Source organism: Coffea eugenioides, chromosome 4 (assembly GCF_003713205.1).
Source record: "Coffea eugenioides isolate CCC68of chromosome 4, Ceug_1.0, whole genome shotgun sequence".
Lineage (NCBI taxonomy): Eukaryota > Viridiplantae > Streptophyta > Magnoliopsida > Gentianales > Rubiaceae > Coffea > Coffea eugenioides.
The window spans coordinates 41,392,049-41,414,175 of NC_040038.1; the positions used below are offsets into that span (position 1 = coordinate 41,392,049).

General features: G+C 34.6%; 2 protein-coding genes, 1 non-coding gene and 1 pseudogene across 3 annotated transcripts; 2 read left to right on the forward strand and 2 right to left on the reverse strand.

Annotated features, from left to right (window-relative positions):
• Nucleotides 1-6,719: 6,719 nt before the first annotated feature.
• Nucleotides 6,720-6,826, reverse strand: LOC113769700. Its single transcript, XR_003468247.1, has one exon. It is a non-coding gene; the product is annotated as a small nucleolar RNA R71 (small nucleolar RNA).
• Nucleotides 6,827-7,919: 1,093 nt separating this feature from the next.
• LOC113769374 lies at nucleotides 7,920-8,462 on the forward strand. The gene has a single exon (XM_027313830.1). It carries the CDS (start codon nucleotides 7,920-7,922, stop codon nucleotides 8,460-8,462), a length of 543 nt encoding a protein of 180 aa, XP_027169631.1.
• A 9,074-nt stretch (nucleotides 8,463-17,536) lies between these two features.
• LOC113769375 lies at nucleotides 17,537-18,500 on the forward strand (annotated as a pseudogene).
• Nucleotides 18,501-20,193: 1,693 nt separating this feature from the next.
• On the reverse strand, nucleotides 20,194-21,060 carry LOC113769376 (60S ribosomal protein L23A-like). Its single transcript, XM_027313831.1, has 2 exons — nucleotides 21,054-21,060; nucleotides 20,194-20,603 (listed from the first exon to the last, which is right to left on the reverse strand). Exons 1-2 carry the CDS (start codon nucleotides 21,058-21,060, stop codon nucleotides 20,194-20,196), a joined length of 417 nt encoding a protein of 138 aa, XP_027169632.1.
• Nucleotides 21,061-22,127: the final 1,067 nt, after the last annotated feature.

Sequence of the window (22,127 nt, forward strand, 5' to 3'; positions counted from 1 at the left end):
AACTGTTCTTCAGCATCCCAGCCTTGCATACATTTTGCATCCGCCGTTGCACCTGGATAGGTATAAATGTCATTAAGATCGAAACTCCTTATCTTTCAATCTTTGAGGTATCCCGGTGCAAGTATGGGAAAGGAGATGAGCTGTGAAATCCAGCTTTTGGAAGGAGCCCGCATCTCACATATGTGAAATGGACTAGTGAAGATTTCCTGGAAAACTTCATTCTGCCAAGCCCTTCATCCGTTTCTAAAGCGGTACTTGACCATTTTATTGGAGTCGAAGATTTCTGGGTAGCTGGAATTGGAGCTGTGAAGCTTTTGATACAAGTATCTAATATTACCCGTCTTGAGCTTCCCATTGACATAGTTGAGGTAATTTATCTTTACTTGGATCAATGAGGCTTTAGATTTCTTTAAATGAGACAGTATCTTAGCTTTAATGCACCTTTTAGTTTAAAAACTTTGAATGCAAACTTGGGAATTTTTACTTAACTCATTAGACCAGTAACCTTAATAACAAATTAACAACAAAAAAAGAAAATAAGTACATTCATCGCATAATTTCGATTTTATAGAGATACAAATTATACTAATTACATCTCCTATCGATAATGCTTATTTAATTAATATTTGTTCAGTTTATAGTACTTCTCTTCTCTTGAATAATGTAGCTATTTTGGAACATCTACATATAATGATGCTTGTGTGTCATTTAATTTTGTGAAGGCATTGGACCGATCTGGAACAATACGTTACATCCCCATGCTTAATCAGGTTATCTATCGAAAATTGGATTCACGTTATTCGAGCAGTACGAGAGCTCTGATGAGTTTGCTAAGGAAGACACCAAATCTGTTGTTTCTGGACATAGGTGTAATCAGACTCCAAATCCCTTCTCTACATTCCTTTATGTTATTTCTTTAACTAGGAAAATTTTTCCTCAGTATCTAATACACATTGCTCTTGCTACCAATTAATCTTCTTGGCTACCTATTCATGTAACACAACGTTTTCTTTGTTGTCAGTCAAATTTTGCTTGGAAGAACGACGATTATGAATTGATAGGGACATTGCCTCCGTGTGTTATATGTCGCCTTCGAAAAATTTATCTCACCTATGGTTATGGGGCTGCAATATGGTTTTATTTGATGAAACTTCTACTTCAAAATGGGCATGTTCTTCAGCTGATGAGTGTCCATCTTCCTAAACTTTCAAGATGTGCCAAAACTAAGATCAGGTTGGAGTTGCTCATAGCACCCCGAGCATCTCCATATGTATTCATACAAGTCTCACAGATGATGAAGTTTTCATTCATGATGTTTGTAATCGACAGCAATTCTACCAATCTGACTCCTTTTTTAGGTGTGTTGTCTTCTTTTGAACTACTGTGTTCTTCATATATATATATATATTTCTCTTGTTTGTGTGAGGATTTGAACGTAAACTTCAAGATTGGGTTTTGTTAGTTAATGTAGTATTATTGTTTGTGAGAACAAATATATTGACAAGTCGATTATCAGCATATCCTATACAGAAGTAGACGGTGACTTGAGTTATTTAATAGGTAAAAATTCTAATGGAGTATTTATACTTTGTACATGATTTACGCATCAAGCAAAAAGTAAGGTTAACAAGGGAAAATTTATGTGGTTGGAGAGTAGCTTATTTAATCTTCCAACTTGACTATCATATTCTTCTCTTGATTAATATCATAATTATGTGTTTAGTTTTATTATTATTTTTTATGTAGCATGGATTATCCTTCTTGTTAACTAAACAAACCCAAGTAGTAATATTTTACTTGGATTTTGCAAGTCTCTTGCTCAAAAAAAAGCTTTCATATATTGAAACTCTAAGGCTTTCAAAATCATGTTTTTTTCCTTATTATTCTTGTTTTCAAAGTTTCTCGTACGTTAACAAACTCCAAGGTGAATTCGTTGCTTGTGCTACAATCAGAAACAAATGTGGAATTAGGGATTCTAATAGTCTTAACAAATCAAAAGTTAAAAACCAACAACGAAGCCAGGAAACTTCGTGACCATAGCTTCAGTTAGGGAATTTATCGAAAGATATGCATCTAGGCATTGTTTACACTGCCCCAATAATTTCTGAAAGTACAAATTTTGTCATTGTATCTCATAGCTATCCAGCAAAATGTATACTATTAGATGGCAATACAAATTAAAATAATAATGCAGTAAAATAGTAATAACAATAATAATAAAAGCAACATATATACGCTTAAAATTTTCTGATACTTCCACTATCACAAGAAATAACAATTATCAATTGGATGAAGAGAGTACAATAAATCTGAATTATCGATAAAAAAATTTCCGTTATGCGAATTCCTCTAATGATTATATACTAACGAGCTCCCACTTTAGTATCATTTGGACGAATATTGAATATACAATTTGCACAATTTCACGCTTTTGCAATTTCAAATGAACAAATTTGAGGCATTAAATTTCATGGCGTTAAATGGTAAAAACCACCATTAAGCCAAGAAATGCAGACCTCGACTGTGGGTGGTTGCTAGTGGATCTTTATCTATGTTTTCAGACTCGGACCGGGACTCGACTCGGTCAAGGTCAGGGGTCAGGGGTCAGGGGTCAATGGGTTCGACCGGGGGTCGATAGGGGTCGATTCGGATGACGTCATATATACGTCATATATATATATATATATATATATATATATATATCTGCAAATCAAATTTACAAAATATAACCAAATTCATCCAAACTCACAAAATTTATAAAATAGAAATCCCATACATGTTTAATCCTTAAAAAATAGCAATCCAAATAAGGTAGCAAGTTCATGTTCAAATGCTTGATAAATATCAATCTTTTTTTTTAAGACAAAAGACAAAATAAGTTTTCATTGCTTAGAGACAAACATCACAGAAATTTACATTGATGGCTGCATGGAACTTTGAACATCCAAGCGAAGATAGACCAGAAGTGAGAACTCAGTTTCTTGCCCATTAACCGTTGGTAAAGCTTCTGAGTGAGCTTGGGAATGTCAACATAAGTAGTTATCATTTCCGAGACATCACAACCAGACTGCTCTAGCATTTTCCTCAATATCTTCACTCTCAAGTCTACGCTCACCGGTTCATCATGAAGGGTATCAGATAAAGAAACCCAAATCCTCGGCGAGAACATCCTCCTCACAGGCAAATTATCAAACACCTTACATGCAAGAGCCGTTTTCCCTGATCCCCTGACCCTACTATTCCAATCCCAAATCTCAAATATAATTAAACACTCCAGCTTCTCATTCACACCCGTAATATCCAAATCCCAAATGTCCAGCATAATGAATAAAAAAATTCCAGTCACAGATCAACTTTAGCATAACGAATCAGCAATAATAGCCTTCAGATTGTAAAAATTACCAGACAAAGCTTCAGTTCACCCGCATGCTAATTACTTGATTGTCTTGAAATCTGAAGGAACTGGTGGCTGTTGCGGCGGTGGAGGCTAGAGATTGAAGGACGATCGATGAATCTCAAGAGATGGCGGTGGAGATCTGAAGAAGAAAGTCAAGAAAGGAAGAAAATGTATGAGAAGAGAAGCAGCAGAGTAGCCGACGCAAGTTTTGTGACTTTGTCAATTTTCAATTTTGTCCGATTTGTCAAACTCTGATTGAAAAAAGGCCGAAAAAGAAAAAAAAACCGGGGTTAATCAAAATTTCCGGTTCACCGGTCAAACCTGGTTTATGATTTTATAACATCCGAGTTTTTTAACTAACTCGGACCGGATGCCTGACCGATTCCCGGTCTGACCGGTCCCACCGGCCAGTCCGGTCCGAGTCTGAAAACACAGATCTTTATCCCTCCATAGCAAAACCGCCATTCTCTCTTTTCTGTTTCTCCTTTAGCCAGTTTCTTCAATTTTTTTTTTGGTAAATCTTATACACGGTGTGGGATGTCAGCCCGTTATTTTATTAAAATACTTGAAAAAAAGGAATGGAGGGGGTAAATACCTAACCTCCCTTACATGGACACGAGTGAACAGGAAAATTAAATGAAATGAATTCCTGCCAAACCAAAGTTATCTAAACTGACTAAAGCTTTTGGGTGTGGAGGTAGCCAGTTTTTTCCATTTTGTTTCTCACTTAGGCACTTCTCTCCTTTTTTGTTTCTGCTTTAGGCATTTCACTCTTTGAAACCTCTTTGTTGCATAAGGCATTTTGCATGTCTCGAATTCTCTGAGCAAGCCAAACAATCTTACATATCCTGAAGAATGTTGATGTTGTTGTGGTTGATGTTGTTGCTTCACTGCCTCTGGTAGTTGGATTAATTCATCAATTCCAATCATCTCTTCCTCCACCTATTTCTGGATAGGTGATAAGTGAATATTGAACGTACATTTTGTACAAATTTGGCATGAACTTTTGGTATGTTTTGAGAAGATTAAAGTCATATTTGAACTCTTTTGGTAATAATTGCTTAAATATTGTTTAAGTGTTCAAAATTTGATAAATGAGTGGATTAACGTGTTAATTTTGTGAAATTGTGAAGGATATTGATATATGGAATTCATGGACGAGATGACGAAAAATGTAAGGATCATATGGAGGATAAAATACAAGGATACTAGGAGCAAAAATGAAGAAAAAGGAATGAAGTAAAAAAATCAAAAATTAATCAGCACGGATCCGAGCTCGGATCCGTGTGAACAAAGAGAGATCCGAGCCCTCGTCTGTTCTTTTGGAGCAGTGCATCTGAGTTCAACCGATCCGACCTCGGATCCATATGGAAAATGCCTCGGATCATGATGATCCGAGCTCAGATCTATCTTCACCACTCGAATCCGGGACTCGGATCTGCCTCTTTCTTCTGCAAATGGCACATCCATTTTTTCTCACTTTTCACACAACTTTCCAGCTATCTTAGGTGAGAGAATTTAGTGGCACATGCTTCTGCAACAAAAGGGAAGACAAAATGAGTTATTGACAAGTCAAAACAACATATCTTTTGACTTCCTCTACAAAATCTGAGTGGTTGAAATCATCAAGAAAAAAAAGGTGCCTTTCTACCACCTTTTATACAGAAAAACAAGGAGAAGCCAAGGAGGACCAAACGTAGCTAGTTTTTCTTCTTGTAACATTTTTTTCTCTAACTAGAAGTTCTTGAGGAAGCATTTGGAGACTTCACTTGTAATCATCTTGAACAAGACATAGTAGAAATTGGAGGGCTTCACCATTACTAGGCTTTCCTTTATCTTTCTTGTACTTGTACTTTATGATATTTTGCATTAATAAACTTGTGAGTTTGATTGTTATATCATTCATGAGTAGCTAAACTTCTTTATTTAGGGAGTAGATGAAACTTATGGCTAAATGATATGAATTGAATGTGATTTACACTTGTTATATCTTGTATTAACTTGTCCACTTGTGTAGCTGTAATTATTTGTTATTGTTTGATCACCAATAGCATGTTTATAATTGTTATTATTCAATGAGAATTGGTAGTAACAATGGAAACACATGAGTAGAGTTTAAGTTGTATGTTCATGAAAATAGAGGTACACTTAAGTGGATTACTTAGCATTTCATGAAGAAAAACAGAGTAGAACTAGTATTTCACCATGAAGATAGGGAAAACTGAACTACTCTAGGTCATTTCATCATGAGAATGAGATTTGGTAATTTTGAAAATGAATTCCTGGTTTAACAAGAATAATAACAAGAGGTAAATCTATTCATTTGTGTCGTTTAAGCTATAAGTGGAATCTATATCCCTAAATTTAAGTCTTTAGTAAAGAAATCTCCATTTGTATCTTTCAATTATTAAACCAGATTTGTAGACAATAGCATTATAATCTTCTTACTCAAATTTACCGTAAGTCTAAATAATAGAGAAAATAAGAGTCTAGTACTTGTTTAAATTACTTCTTGTGGGATCGACTTGATATTTGCCCAAAACTACTAAGTGACCTGTATACTTGCAGTCCAACGGGTAAAATTCGAAAATAAACTTGTATTGATATAAAAATTCCGTCAAGTTTTTGGCGCCGCTGCCGGGGAGCGGCAATATTAGGGTCTAATCATCTCTATTAATTTAGATATTTTCATTATTTTTATTTAAGTTGTTTATAGTTTATTTTACATTAATTTAGTTATTGACAATTAAAGCTGCATAATTTCTCTTATTTCTATTTATAGTGTATGCACCGAACACATCGAGAAGTTGCACCTTTCGATCCAGAAATTGAGAGGACACTTCGGAGACAAAGGAGGCATATACCGCATCAAGAGGAACAAGAGGTTTGGCAGCCGATAGAGGAAATTTTGATAGAGCTACCGTTTGAGGAAGAAATGACGGAAAATGAACCAAATAGACGAATTCTACGAGATTTTGCTTTATCGGATACACAAGGATCTCAAACTAGCATCGCAAGGCCAACGGTAAATGCTAATACTTTTGAGATTAAACCATCACTGATTCAAATGGTACAATAATCTCAAAATGGAGGTAATGCTACCGAAGATCCAAATTCTCATTTGTCAACATTTCTTGAAATTTGTGATACAATTAAGTTCAATTGTATTAGTGATGATGCAATTAAACTTCGATTATTTTCATTTTCGCTAAGGGACAAGGCCAAGGTTTGGTTACAATCTCACCCTCCAAATACTTTTACTACTTGGGCTGAATTAGTTAAGACTTTTCTTAATAAATTCTTTCCACCTGAAAAATTTGCTAAATTTAGAATGGATATAACTAGTTTCTCTCAACAGGAAGGAGAGACATTAAACGAAACTTGGGAGCACTATCGGGAATTACAACGAAGATGTCCTCATCATGATTTACCAGATTGGCTAGTAATCCAAATATTTTACAATGGTCTCACCTATCCAACAAAGACGCATGTAGATGCGGCAGCGGGAGAAGCATTGATGGGAAAGATAGCTGAGGAAGCTCAACAATTGATTGAAGAAATAGCTGCTAATAACTACCAATGGGCCAACGAACGAGGTAATACAAGAAAAACCGCAGGTATGCTTGAAGTAGATATCTTGAATACGTTAAGTGCAAAAATGGATAATGTGGTTAAAATGCTTAATAGGCATGTTGGTTCTAATTCTAATCAAGAAGTAGTTGTTGCATGTTGTACTACTTGCGGCGGAAATCATGATGATTCTATGTGTTCTAACAGTGAATATGTTCAATATCTCAACAATTACAACCGTCCACCCCAAAATAATCCATACTCTAATACCTACAATCCAGGATGGCGTAATCACCCAAATTTTAGATGGAAGAATCAAGGGAACCAATAAAGGCCAATTAATCCACCGGGTTTTCAACCAAAACAACCACTTTCGGAATCCAAATCAGCTTGGGAATTGGCAATTGAGAAGCTAGCAAATGTATCAAATGATAAAATTGAAAAGTTAGCCAGTTCCACTACTCAACGGTTTGAAAGAATTGAGGGAATGATGGACCAACTCACCAATATGTACAGGAATGTTGAGGTCCAATTAGGGCAAATAGCAAATGCAGTTAACAATCGCAACCAAGGAGATTTACCTAGCAAGACTGAGGTGAACCCAAGGGAGCATGTGAAAGTTATAACCCTCTGTAGTGGTAAGGAAGTAGGTGAGCCGCCTGTAGTTGAAAGTGAAAGAGAATGTGAAAGAAGAGAAAACAAACAGTTGAGTGAGTTAGGAGAGGATAGTAAGAAAATTAAAGAAAAATAAAAGGTGGAAGAAAATGAGTCATAAATTGGAGATACAACACCAATTCCTCCACCGTTGCCATTTTCACAAAGATTGAAACCTTCGAGAAATGACAAAGAATTTGAGAAATTTGTCAATATTTTCAAACAATTACATATTAACATTCCTTTTGTTGATGGTATTTTGCAAATTTCTTCATATGCAAAATTTCTCAAGGAGATAATGACTAAGAAAAGGAAGTTAGTAGATAGTGAGACAATTGCATTAACGGAAGAATGTAGTGCCATCATACAAAATAAATTGCCACCAAAGTTGAAAGATCCAGAGAGTTTCACAGTTCCTTGCACTATTGGTAATGTAGAATTCTCTAAAGCACTATGTGACCTGGGTGCGAGTGTTTCATTGATGCCTTTAACTGTAGCTAGGCAATTGGGGTTGAAAGAATTAGAACGTACTAACATTTCCTTGCAATTGGCTGACAGGTCTATTAGACATCCAATGGGCATATTGGAAAATGTGCTCATTAAAGTGCAAAAATTTATTATTCCTGTTGATTTTGTTGTTTTAAATATGGAGGAGGATGTCAATGTACCTATTATACTTGATAGACCATTTCTGGTCACCGCAGGTACAATAATAGATGTTAAACGTGGTAAGTTCAAGTTCCAAATTGGTGAAGAGGAAGTGGAGTTTGATTTGAGTAAAGTGGAGAAGTATCCCTCTTTTACTGACCATGTTTATTCCGTTGACATATGTGATAAATGATGGCATTAGAGATGAGTCAAGTTAGTCTTGATGATGATTCTCTTGAATTTTGTCTTAATGGTGTAGGCTTACAAGAGAAACAAGTTGAAAAAATGATTGAATTTTTGCAGGCACAGTTTCCTTACAAATGGAGCAATGTGTATGAGGAATTAGGATTGAGCAAAGGGCTACCTCCACTATCGTGTGAGCAAGCTCCACGGCTGGAGTTTAAGCCACTTCCTAAACACCTCAAATATGCTTTTCTTGGAGAAAAAGAGACATTGCCAATGATTGTCAATGCAGCACTAGATGAGGAACAACTAGGCAAGCTCTTACGTGTTTTGAGGAAGCATTTAAAGGCTATAGGATGGACGATTTCTGATATCAAGGGAATTAGTCCAACTATTTGTTTGCACCGGATTTTATTAGAAGAAAATTCTAAACCGGTGGTTGAAACTCAGAAAATTAAATCCAAACATGAAAGAAGTGGTAAGAGTAGAAATCCTTAAATGATTGGATACAGGTATAATTTTTTTAATTTCTGATAGTATTTGGATTTCTCCTGTTCATGTAGTGCCAAAGAAATGGGGGATAACCATAGTACGTGGTAAAAATGATGAAATGATTCCATCTAGAGTTGTGGTTGGGTGGCGAGTCTGTATTGATTATAGAAAACTGAATGCAACTACTAGAAAGGATCATTTTTCTCTTCCTTTTCTTGATCAAATGGTAGAAAGATTGGCCGGATATGAATTTTATTATTTTTTGGATGGTTTTTCAGGATACAATCAAATAGTCATTGCATCGGAAGATCAAGAGAAAATCACATTCACTTATCCTTACGGCACTTTTGCATTTCGAAGAATGCCTTTTGGACTGTGCAATGCACCAGCCACCTTCCAACGTTGCATGATGGCAATTTTCTCTGATTTTAATTAAGAAAATCATGAAAATCTTCATGGATGATTTTTCTGTATTTGGATCTACTTATGATCATTGTTTTAACAATTTAGATCTAATTTTGCAGAGATGTGAAGAAACAAATCTTGTACTCAATTGAGAAAAATGTCACTTTATGGTTTGTGAGGGTATTGTTCCAGGTCACAAAATTTCTTCACAAGGTATTGAGGCAGATCAAGCCAAGATAGAGGTTATTGAGAGAATGCCTTCACCTACTAATGTGAAGGTATTCGGAGCTTTTTTGGACACGTGAAATTTTATCGGCGATTTATTAAGGATTTTTTCAAGATTGCTAAACCTTTATGTGAATTACTTATAAAAGATGTTTCTTTTCACTTTAATGATGAGTGTTTATTTGCTTTTAATAAGTTGAAGAAGGAACTTGTCTCCGCACCCATAATAGCATCACCAGATTGGAGCTTGCCATTCGAATTGATGTATGATGCGAGTGATTTTGCAGTTGGAACTGTTCTTGGGCAAAAACATGATAAACGACTTCATGTCATTTATTATGCAAGTAAAATGCTAAATGAAACCTAAGTCAACTATGCAACAACAGAGAAAGAGTTGCTAGCAGTGATATTTGCATTGGATAAATTTAGATCGTACTTAGTAGGATCTAAAGTCATCATTTATACCGACCATGCAGCACTCAAATATCTGTTAAATAAGAAAGATGCAAAATCTCGACTAATTCGATGGATTTTATTATTGCAGAAATTTGATTTGGAGATCAAAGATAAAAAAGGATCCGAGAACTTAGTCGCCGATCATCTTTCTAGACTGGAAAATATGCCTCAAGAAGATCATTTATTCATTAAAGAAGAATTTTCAGATGAGTTCTTAATGGCAATTCAAAAGTCACCATGGTATGCTGATTTAGTTAATTTTGTAGTTAGTGGAGTGATACCAAATGATTTGAATTCCCATCAAAGAAAAAAATTCTTAAATGATGCTAAACATTATTTTTTAGAGGAACCGTTCTTTTATAAACATTGTGCAGATGGAATAATTAGAAGATGTGTTCCGGAAGAAGAGGTACACAGTATTTTAATGCATTGTCATACCCTTGAAACGGGAGGTCATTTTAGTACAACTAATACCGTAACAAATATATGATAATCAGGATTTTATTGGCCCACTATGTACCGAGATACTAGAAATTGGGTTAAAAGCTATTATCAATACCAAAGAACCGATAATATCTCAAGAAAGAATGAAATGCCTCTAACTACATATTTGGAAGTTGAGTTATTTGATGTTTGGGGTATTGATTTTATGGGACCATTTCCTAGTTCATTTAATAATAAGTACATTCTTTTAGCGGTTGATTATGTATCTAAATGGGTGGAGGCTATTCCTTCACAAACTAATGATGCTAAGGTTGTGTTTAAATTCTTTAAACGGAACATATTTTGTAGGTTTGGAGTCCCAAAGGCAATTATAAGTGATGAAGGTAAGCATTTTTGCAATAAAACTATTGACACTTTGTTGCTTAAATATGTTTGTAGGCATAAAAAGTCACTCCCCCATCATCCTCAAGCCAATGGTCAAACAGAGTTGGTCAACCGAGAGATAAAAATCATTCTAGAGAAAAATGTCAATCGTTCGAGAAAGGATTGGTCAAACAAGCTCGAAGATGCTTTGTGGGCTTATAGAACGATATTTAAAACGCCGTTGGGAATGTCTCTATATAAGTTTGTTTATGGAAAAACGTGTCATTTACCTGTAGAAATAGAACATAAAGCTTATTGGACCATTAAAACTATTAATTTCGATTTTAAATCTGCAGGTGAAAAGAGAATGCTCGAATTAAGCGAATTGGAGGAATCGCGGTTAATCTCGTATGAGAATGCCAAGATTTACAAAGAAAAATTAAAATTTTGGCATGATAAACACATTCTTTCTAAGCATTTTGAAGAAGGGCAAAATGTGTTATTGTTTAACTCAAGGCTTAAATTATTCCCTGGAAACCTTAAGTCTCGATGGTTTGGATCATTTGAAATAGTTCGCATATTTCTTTATGGAGCGGTGGAAATAAAAGGAGAAAATGGTGCTCCATTCAAAGTAAATGGTCAAAGATTGAAACCCTATTTACTTGGAGAAATGATTCCTAAAGGAGTGATTTACTCCTTAGCAAACACAATGGAGAGTTAAAGAACCTGTAGGAGAGTCGAGCTGAACGACTATAAATAAAGCGCTTGTTGGGAGACAATCCAATAATAATAATATTATAGTTGTGTGTTTTTAAGTGTTTCTTAAATTTTGGTGTGATTTAATTGACTAATTACATGTATTTCACTTGTTTGTAGGAGGTACCGGAGTTTCAACATCCGTCTTGGAGGTGCACTTGAAGAACAATTGTAAAAAGGGAAGTTTTCTCATCAAATTGTGTTTAAAGTGTTTAAATTTCCCATTCATATATACAATGTTGCATGTCCAGTATATTCAAGTGAGTTTCGGTGATAATATGTTTATAAAGGCTCATGGACGTATTTGATGTGCATTTAATGCCCAAAGGTGCTATTTTGGTGTAAAGTGTAAAAATGATCAAAGAACCTCACCCCTCGATTTGCAATGAAGATGTGTTTGATATGTTTTGAGAGATTAGATATTGTGTTTATGGTATATTACACTTGCGTGAAGGGTTAGAATTGTTAAAAAGTTTGTCCAAAGTGTAATTTGGAATTGGCCGGGAAAGAGAGAAAAAGTTTTGAAAAAATTGCAGTTTCTGCAATTGGTGCAGAAATATACAGATCCGACCTCGGGTCCTAAAAACCCAGACGGATCTGAACCCGGATCAGTTTCGGATCAAAGAAGAAATTGAAGATCCGGCCACGGATCAGAAATTATTCAATAGGATCCGAGGGCTCGTCTGTGTTTCTGGTGAGATGGATCCGAACCCCCAGGATCCGAGCCCTGTTCAAAATGATCCGAGTTCGGATCGTGTATTATTGAAAAATTCAGAAAAGGGGATCCGAGCTCAGATCCAACAAAATCCAGTTGGATCCGAGAACTCGACTGAACTTCTGGAGTAGCGGATCCGAGCCCTGTCGGATCCGAGAGCTTCCAGAACCGATACGACCTCGGATACTTTTCCATTTCTCCTTTTCCTATTTACCGCAAACCCTAACACCTTTCATCAAAACTCCCATTTCAGCCATTAATCTTCCAATTTTTCACCATAAACACATCCCCAACCCTCTTGTAATCATTAACCCCAAACTATTTCGCATCAAAACACCATCAAAGCGGTGTTTGATCTTCAAAAAGGGAATTCGGGCCACACTGAAAATTTTCATATTTGAGGGCGAATTTGAGCTATTTTTCTTCCACTTTTGCATCATTATCATCCGCCACCATCACTCTACATATTTGAGGTAACAATTTGCAATTTTCTATGAGATTTTATAATTCCCAATTTTACATTTTTCTAGTTTTTGGGCATATTTTGGTAATTGCTTATATGTTGAAATTTCTTGATACAATTATGCTACATTGTGCTTAAATAGATTGTTACAACTATTTTCATACTTAGTTTTGAGAAAATTGTGGATTTCGTATTATTCTTGTAGATTTTTCTTCTCAAATCTACTTGCATGCTTTAAATTGAGAAAATGGTTATTATCGTGATATTTTTGTATATTTTTCTCAATTTTGAGCATGTTAAATCTTTTGCTTGAACATTCCTTGTTCTTAGAGATAATTGGCACTCATTAAGAAGAATTGGAGCTCATTAGTTTATACTTTGGTTGCCATGTGTATAGCCATTTGGTATGTAATGCTTGGATAAAATCATGAGATAATTGGCACGTACATCCATGAAGCAATGAAATTGATCTTTTAAGAGTCCCTTTTACTTTGAAATTATATTCTATTATTGAAATATGCATCAATTCTCAAAGAGATTGGACTTTTTAATGAGATTCTAATTAAAATATGCTGTTCAATTGTTAAAAGTGGAATATTCGAGCCATGTGATACGATTTTGGATTGAAATTCATATCATACACGTGCATTTGTGTTAGAAATGATTTAAGTAGGACCCTTGATTGGATTTGGGTATATGTTGGCAGGGAGTTTAGCCCTTGTTCAAGGGGAAATTCTGCCGAAATTTTTTCAAATCACTTTTTAACATTGTTGGTTGTATATTTTTAAGGGATTTAGAATTCTTCTAATGTGCGTTTGATCTGGTTTTTGATATAGGTACCATGGCTCGCACAAGACGATCTCGTATTCGCTCTCCTTCGCCGTCTTCGAGCGAGGAACGCACCCCGTCACCTGAGGAGTCACCAATTGAGGAATCTCCCTCACCTGAGTCGCCGCCTCGCTCCAGGCGTAAGACAGCGTCCACTAGCCATGACCACGTGATTCACTTCGCTTGAAAACCAACAGTGGTATGAAGTCGGATTGGACAAGGAGATCATAATTGAGAAGCATCTGACACCCGAGGTAGACGATCATTACAAGGTGTCCATGGCATTCAAGCAACTTGGATGGGAGAATATACTGAAGTTGCCACGGCATTACTACTCAGACTTGGTGTCACTACAAGAAAAAAGGTCATTAGTGACAACATTTCTTTGTGACGACAAAAAGTCGTCACAAAATGAGGTTGTTTAGTCACGACTTTGAAGGTTGTCACAATTGACTCAAAGCAACTGAGTTTTCAGTGACAACTTTTAATTGTCGTCACAAAACTACTTCGCGCCATGGGACTTGGAAGGCGCGAGTTTTGCGATAGTGACGACTTGATAAAAGTTGTCAGTAATTCTACCACTTTCTTTGACAACTTTTCGTTGTTGTCACTGTTTATGTTTATTGACGACCAATTTTTGTCAATAAAACTATAGTGTAGTTAGTGACAACATAAGTATCATCACTAACTTGAACATCTCTAATGCATTTATTTAATTGTGAACCTCAATATTAATTTATTTTTTTTAAATTTGATGATTTATTAACTATGACTTTATTTAATTGTGAGCCTCAATATTAATTTAATTTTTTTTTTAAAATTTGATGATTTATTAAACTAGTCATAGTTACTTAAATATTAATTTAAGTTATTTACGGACGACTTTTTGTTGTCGTCACTGATCACGAAAAAAAAAGTTATTAGTGACAACATTTTGTAGTGATGACAATAAGTCGTCACAAAAGGAGCTTCTTTAGTCGCGACACCTAAAGTTGTCACAATTGCATCAAAGCAACCAAATGTTTAGTGACGACCCGTTATTTTCGTCACAAACTACACTGCAAGAAATATGGTCATTAGTGACAACATTTTTTAGTGACGACAAAAGTCGTCACAAAACGTGGTTGTTTAGTGACGACAAGAAAAGTTGTCATAATTGCTCAAAGCAACTAAGTCTTCAGTGACGACCTTGAAAAAGTTGTCACTAAAATTATCTCTATAGTGACAACTTCTAATATCGTCACTGTCACTCTACCAATTCGGATTTAGTGACAAGAATTAATTGTCACTGTTTAAAGTAATTATTTTTAAGTCACTTTCATTAATTCTACTGTGTCACCCTAACTTTTGCGATTTAGCCCCAAATGTTGTAAAAAATTCCATTAATTCCATTATGATACCTTAACTTTTACAATTTAGCTCCATATGTAGTACACCGATTTCTTTAATTCTATTATTACTCCCTAACTTTTGTAATTTAGCCCCATATGTAATTCACCAATTTCATTAATTCTATTATGGCACTCTAACTTTTACAATTTAACCCCCATATGTAATACACCAATTTTATTATTTCTATTATGGCACCCTAACTTTTACAATTTAGCCCCTATTTTTTTATTAGGAAATTGCGAATGGTATCTTGATAAACTATGCATAAATATTTTATAATTTTCTCAAACTTAAGTAATAATTTGTTATAAACTCTAAAGATATATCTTTCATTACAATAGTTATAAGGCAGGCAGGTCTTTTTATCAATGGAATAAGAAATTTATGCCAGATTTATCTTTTGTACTACATGCCAAGTAGTATTAGCAAAGGAATAACAAAGTACTACAAAGTAATTAACAAAATAGCCTTCAGAGAGTGTAGTTTATGGGCAAATGAGCATTATCTATTCAAAGTACCAACTTTTTATGGGTATTTTACTTTCAAACATATAATTTATGATAAATTTATAAATGTTTGTAAGTAAAATTCAAAAAGTGTTACACTGATTTCTTACAAAATGAAAACTGGCAGGTTATCTTTTCAACATAAATTAAATTTTTTTTAAAAAAGAAATGACCCATAAAGTACCAACTCTTTGTGGGTTTCCTCCATTACATGAACAAATATTCTGCTCTTTATGGGCATTTCACTCTGAATCATTTAATTTATGTTAAATACATAAATGTTTGTAAGTAAAATTCAAAAAGTGTTGCACTAATATTTTTATGAAAGGGAAACTGGTAGGTTTTGTATTTAACATAAATTAAATATGTGAAAGGAAAAAAAAAAAGAAATTACCCATAAATCTATGTCTTGCAAATCTATACTAGTAAAATAGTTTCAAACAAAATTAAACATTAAAATAAACTGTAATTTATACACATTAAAATATCTGTAATTTATACACATTTTGCAACTACTACTTTGTGTTTTCTCTGTAATGAATTTTTTAACTATTGAGAACTTAAGTTTTGTCTTGCAAATCTATACTAGTACAATAGTTTTAAACAAAATTAAACATTAAAATAAATGTTTGAAAAAGAACAAAAGCACATTTATTACTTGCAGTAATGTAACAAAATTTTCTCAACCATTATCAATATTTTCACAAAACTATTAAAAACTAGCAATTGACAATATTAAAAAGGGATAATTTCAGAAACTCCCCTGAGGTTTCTGACAATTTCACTGACCTCCCCTGAGGTTTCCACAATTACACTGACCTCCCCTGGCAGAACTTGGGACCCAATTGCTGACATCATATAATGCAAAATTACTATTATACCCAAGACATTTTGTGTTTTGGATAGTATTGGATTGCATTTCTATTTATTTAATGTATGGTTATGAAATTTGTAATGATATTACTCTTGGATTGCAGTTTTGGTTTGCACCTTATTACTGTTAAGGTTTTATAAATGACTGTTTTAGTTCTTGGATTGCACCTTACCTCCAAAATTTGGGAATTTACCCAAATTTTCCATTTTCTAATATTCCTACAAATATGCAAAATTATGCATATCCCTCAAATCTACCCAATATTAATGTTTTGTTAAACTCTAAATAACAAAAATATGAAATATATTATTTAAATATATTTTAGTTACACACAAGTTGGATGGGTAACTAGTGTGTCAGAGAGTTGCCATAATCTCCTTAAACCCGCATGCGGGTTTAAAGAGTATTCGGATATTCTCATATGCACCTATGCAAATCGAACCAACCGGATATCTTATCCGTATCCCATTTTTTTAAATAAAAATCTTATAAATTTGAAAAATAAAATCAAATTTAGATGTATTAGGGTTTTAAAAATATTATATAAGTGATAAAAATTTTATAAATTGTAAAAATAAAATCAAATTTAAATAATTAAATGTTATATTTGCATAAGAAATAATACAATAATCATAATAATGATAATACAATAATATTGATGTAATAAAACTGCCATTAATTTAAATATTTACTTATAATGCCCAAAGAGCCTAATTACCAATTTTTTCTTCTCGCGCTCAAATATAACATTAACCCGCATGCGAGCTAACCTTGAAATAGAAAAAACACAGAATCCCGCTTGCTGCAATAATGTTCTTTAGTGCTGCAATTATAAGAAATTAGTATAAAATATTAGCAAATTATAAAAGTACATTTTCAATTATATGAAATTAACAAATTTTGCCACCTATGTTGATGAAAATTTTTATTTTTTGCTAAAAAATAAAGAATAATACTATAGCATTAAAAGGCAATTCGTCAGGCAAATATCCTTCAAAAGGCAATGCTACTTTAAACATATTTTTCTACTTTTGCCCACGTCAATTCATCAGGAAAAGTTTTCGTTTTCCCACCATTTTTTTACCACCAATTTTTTACCACCAATTTTTTTCCTTTTCGCCCAAAAAAGAATTTAGACGGACATTAACTTATAGTAGGTTGCAAAATGGCCTTCACAAAAGCCCCAATCTTCATCATCCTCTTCCTCATCACCCTCCTCCCGATCTCCACCAATTCTCAAGACCCCAGTTCGGATTTGCTCTTGCAGCTCGAATCCCTCCAATCCCAGTCCCCCAAAGGCGGCGTTATCCATCTCACTGATTCCCTCAAACGGATTCTATCCATTCCAACTCATCGTCCCTGTGCTTTCCTCGTCTTCTTCGACGCCCAACAACTCCACTCCAAACCCGAACTCTCCCTCCCTTCTCTCAAATCCGAGTTCTCCCTCGTCTCTAAATCCTTTTTAGCCAACAACCCTCCAACTTCTCACTCAAAACTCTTCTTCTTCGACATTGAATTTCAAGAATTCCAGTCCTTTTTCGCCCTTTTCGGAGTAAATTCTCTGCCCCACACCGATGTCAAGAAAGACTCCGTCCAGATAAATGCATCAGATTTCTCGAGGCTCGCCGAATCCATGGCTGAATTTGTCAAGGCCAAAACGAAGCTGAGCATTGGGCCAATTGATCGCCCCTCTTTGATTTCTAAGAAGCAATTGATGTTTCTCATTGCTGTTATTCTGATTTCGGCTCCATTCTTGGTGAAAAAAGTGATTTATGGGAACACCCTTTTGCACAATAAGAGTATTTGGATGACCGGAGAGATTTTTGTCTACTTTTTCAGTGTCTCCGGTTCAATGCATAACATAATTAGGAAAATACCCATGTTTTTGGTTGATAGGAATGACCCTGGGAAGTTGGTTTTCTTTTATCAGGGGGTCCGGGATGCAATTGGGAGCTAAAGGGTTCGCGGTTGGGTTCTTGTACACTGTGGTGGGATTGTTGCTGGCTTTTGTTACTCATGTTATTGTCTATGTGAGGAATAGGAATGCTCAGAGGTTGGTGATGTTTATTTCCTCCTGGGCTGTTCAGATGATTTTTGTTGGCATTCTTGTCGCATTTCTGGTTTCTTGATTTTAGTTTGTTCTACCGTGTTAGTTTTTGTTAGTGTTTCAGATAAGGAAAATTGACGTTTTATTTTTGGTGTAAATTAACAATGTACCTTTCATTTTGCTTTTGTGCTCATATTCTGTATTTGCAACTGTTGCTAAAAAAATTGAATCATGTAATTGGCAGTGATTTATGTATCTTTTTGGTGTTGTCTTGGTGAAATGCTTGTAATAAGCATAGCAATCACTTGTTTTCTCGTTTTCTATGGTATCTGTTCTAGATCTTCTTTCACATGTAGATATGGCGTTGAGATAAGTTTCTGACTAAATGAGGAAAGGTGCAATTTTGAATGGTAAACCTGCGGCCAAATTGCAAATCACGTGCCAAATTATGAACTAGAGCTATAAGTTGGCATTTGCAGTTGGTAGTGGGTGTTTCTTCAGGAGTTGGAAGAATTTGATTCACAATTCCATAACATTTTAAAAGGCTATACTACGTACTCAGTAATTAGACTAGAGAGGATGATGCTTGAGTGCTAGAGCTTAGTGCAAGAGGATACTGCTATATTATTTGTGATATAAGTAATTCTCAATCAACTTGCACAACGGTGATCTTTATGGTAGTTTTCTAGTTCGAGTAAGAATAAGTACTTTGTAAAATCTGTTTTGCTTGCTTTCCTGGAATTTAAGTTTCATGTCTTACATGGTAGTTTCATGTCTTACATGGTAGTTTGTTCTCCATATAGCATTATTTTATACTATATAATCACAAACTTTTTGCTGGATGTAGGTTGGATTTTCTGTTAACGGAGTAATAATACTAACTTTTATGTGGCTTTTGAAGGCATTCCTTGAGGTAATACCTTTTCTTTTCACATGAATGGTTCCCATTTTTGGTGCCATTCTTGAAGTAAATTTCATTGTGAATGTTTTGCAATGTCCCGCCACTTGCCTAACTTACTAGTTTGATTGGAATACAATATTAAGGGGTGCTGGTTTTCTATGGAATTAATACACCATGACAAACAGCAAAAGTAATTTCAGAGATCTAGAACAAGAAAGTTGTTTTTTGCTTTTAAATGGCAAAGAAACATTCTAGTTATGTTGGTACACATTGCTCCTACTTGACACCTTATATCATGATCAACGTTACTTTGGTTATGATACTTGACACCTTGTATCCTCTGTGGTGCATTAGTTTGGATTGTTTTGGTTTAGTTTAGTTTAGTTTATTTGAATGTTTTAGCTAAGCAAGTGAACTGAAGTTGCTTTTCCTTTAGTGTTGTGCTTATTGTCTTATCAACTGGTTATATTGTTCATAGCAGTACTTATATCAGTACTTGTTATAGTAGTGCTTGTTGCCTTATCAACTTGTTATATTATTCCTTTGAGGCTGAAGTTTAATAGTAGTACTTATTTCTTGAGCTAATTTGGTGCATTAGTTTGGGCCTGATTTTGATTTTCCTTGGGGCTGATTTTGAATGTCCAGCTTTAATTATTGAGGTTCTTATTGGATTGCAAATTTTAGCTAAGCAACCGAACTACAAGAGATATAGTGAAATTGGGAAATGGCAAGGTTTAGTGAAATTTTGTCTGATGTTAAAAATTCCCCCTTGTGTTGAAATTTGGTATTTTTTTTTCACGACAAAACAGCCTAGCAAATTGTCACACTTAAAAGACAGTATCTTTTATCGGAACAAAACAATGACTAAATTCGTTTATATTATTCCAATCTTGTTTGCCACATCCAAAGCATCGTAGTCTGGAGTCAACCGAACATATGCTTTCTTTGTTCCATCAGACCTGATCATAGTGTTCACTTTCTTGATCTGTATGTCGTACATCTTCTTCACTGCATCTTTGATTTTCTTCTTATCAGCACGGATGTCAACTATGAATACCATGGTATTGTTATCTTCAATCTTTTTCATGGCAGATTCAGTAGTCAAAGGATATTTGAGAATCTGATAATGGTCCAACTTATTCCTAGGAGGAGCACTGATGCGTGGGTACTTCGGGTTCCCGTCCTTTTTCAATGTCTTAGGACGATGGAAGGTAACTTTGGTCCGGATCTTCTTGGCTTTCTTCTTAAAAGTTGTCCCAGATTTGACAAATTTGGCAACCTTGGCTATAGGGTGTTGTTGAACTTCATTATGATATTTGAATGCTTATATGATATTTTGACATTTCGTAATGCAATGGATGCATTCATTTGCTAATTATAAATCATTGTCATTTTTTTCCATTTATAGATATAATTGTTGTAGGAAAATTTTCAATTTTCATGGTGATAAAGAGTTATCATTGAATCAGAATTTTTCATTAATAACAATATATAGTTGCACTTAAATGTTCGCTTTTGTTTATATGCTGATTTTAAGTTTAAGGATGGAGTGTAATTACTTGTAAGATTTTTTTTGTTTATTGTACCAGTTGTCACTAGATTTGGTTCAAGAATGGCTAGCAGAGAATGCCAAGGAATCAATATTGGGACAGGACATGAGTATTAGTGGAATAGCAACTTATCAGCCATTTGATGGATTGATGGAGTTGAAAGTGGTAAGTACTTTGACATTACGTCTCATTTCTATCTGTTGTGCAGTTAATACTTGTTGAGTTGCGTAAAAACCTCTGAAGTTTATTGCATTTCCTGCTTCTACTGTGCAAATTTTTCTGAAGCAATTTCTGTTCTGAAGTGCTATTGACTCTATTAAAATTGAAGGAGAAACTTCCCATGCAGCAAGTAATTTGAATGAATGCCTTCTATCTGTTTTATGGTTAATACTTGCTGGGTTGCATAAGAATCTCTAAAGTTTATTGCATTTTCTGCTTCTACTGTGTTAATTTTTCTGAAGCAATATCCATTCTGAAGTGCTATTGACTCTGCTAAAATTGAAGTAGAAACTTCCCATGCGGCAAGTAATTCGATTGAATGGCTGCTTTGATGATGTATATTTAATTCATATGAAGTATCTTTTGGTAAGTGCTTTAGAATGAGTAGAATCTTGGTGAAGAATCTCCACTTGCGATACAAAATTGAGTGTGAAGCTAGTTGATATCCTGATTCTATCTAAACTAAAGACAGAAAAACAAGGGAAAGACATTCGAAATGAAGCAAATATGTCCTGCATGAGTCTAAATCATTCTGTCAATGCACAAAATCGTGTCATGAAGACAATCTTTGGCAGATGTCACAGCACAAATTAGTCATGTATGTTGTACTACTTCTTTGAACTACTGGAATTTGCAATGCGTTCCATTGGTAGCAGAGTACAGGCAAGAAAATGAAAAACTAGATTAAAAAAATTCCAAACGTATTTAAGACTCAGGGCTTGCTTTTGCCTGCCTAAAGTCTCAAAAATCTTGAAAATGATTACTGTTTCATGTTTTTTGGTAATCAATTTGTGGTTTTCAAACAATGAATTACAAGTTTGGTCACTACAATTTGTTGTATGTGATTTGTCACTTGTAAATAATGGCTTTGACATTCCTGTGTATCCTAACCAAAGTATTGTGTCTGCATAATTATGATATTGACAAATGTGCTTAATGAACACTAGTTGCTAACTCACTTTAGTTAACAGATGATAGTTTTGAATATGTTTCTGCTTCTTGTAGTAGCACTTTCTCTCCCCCTGCCACTGTTGGAGTC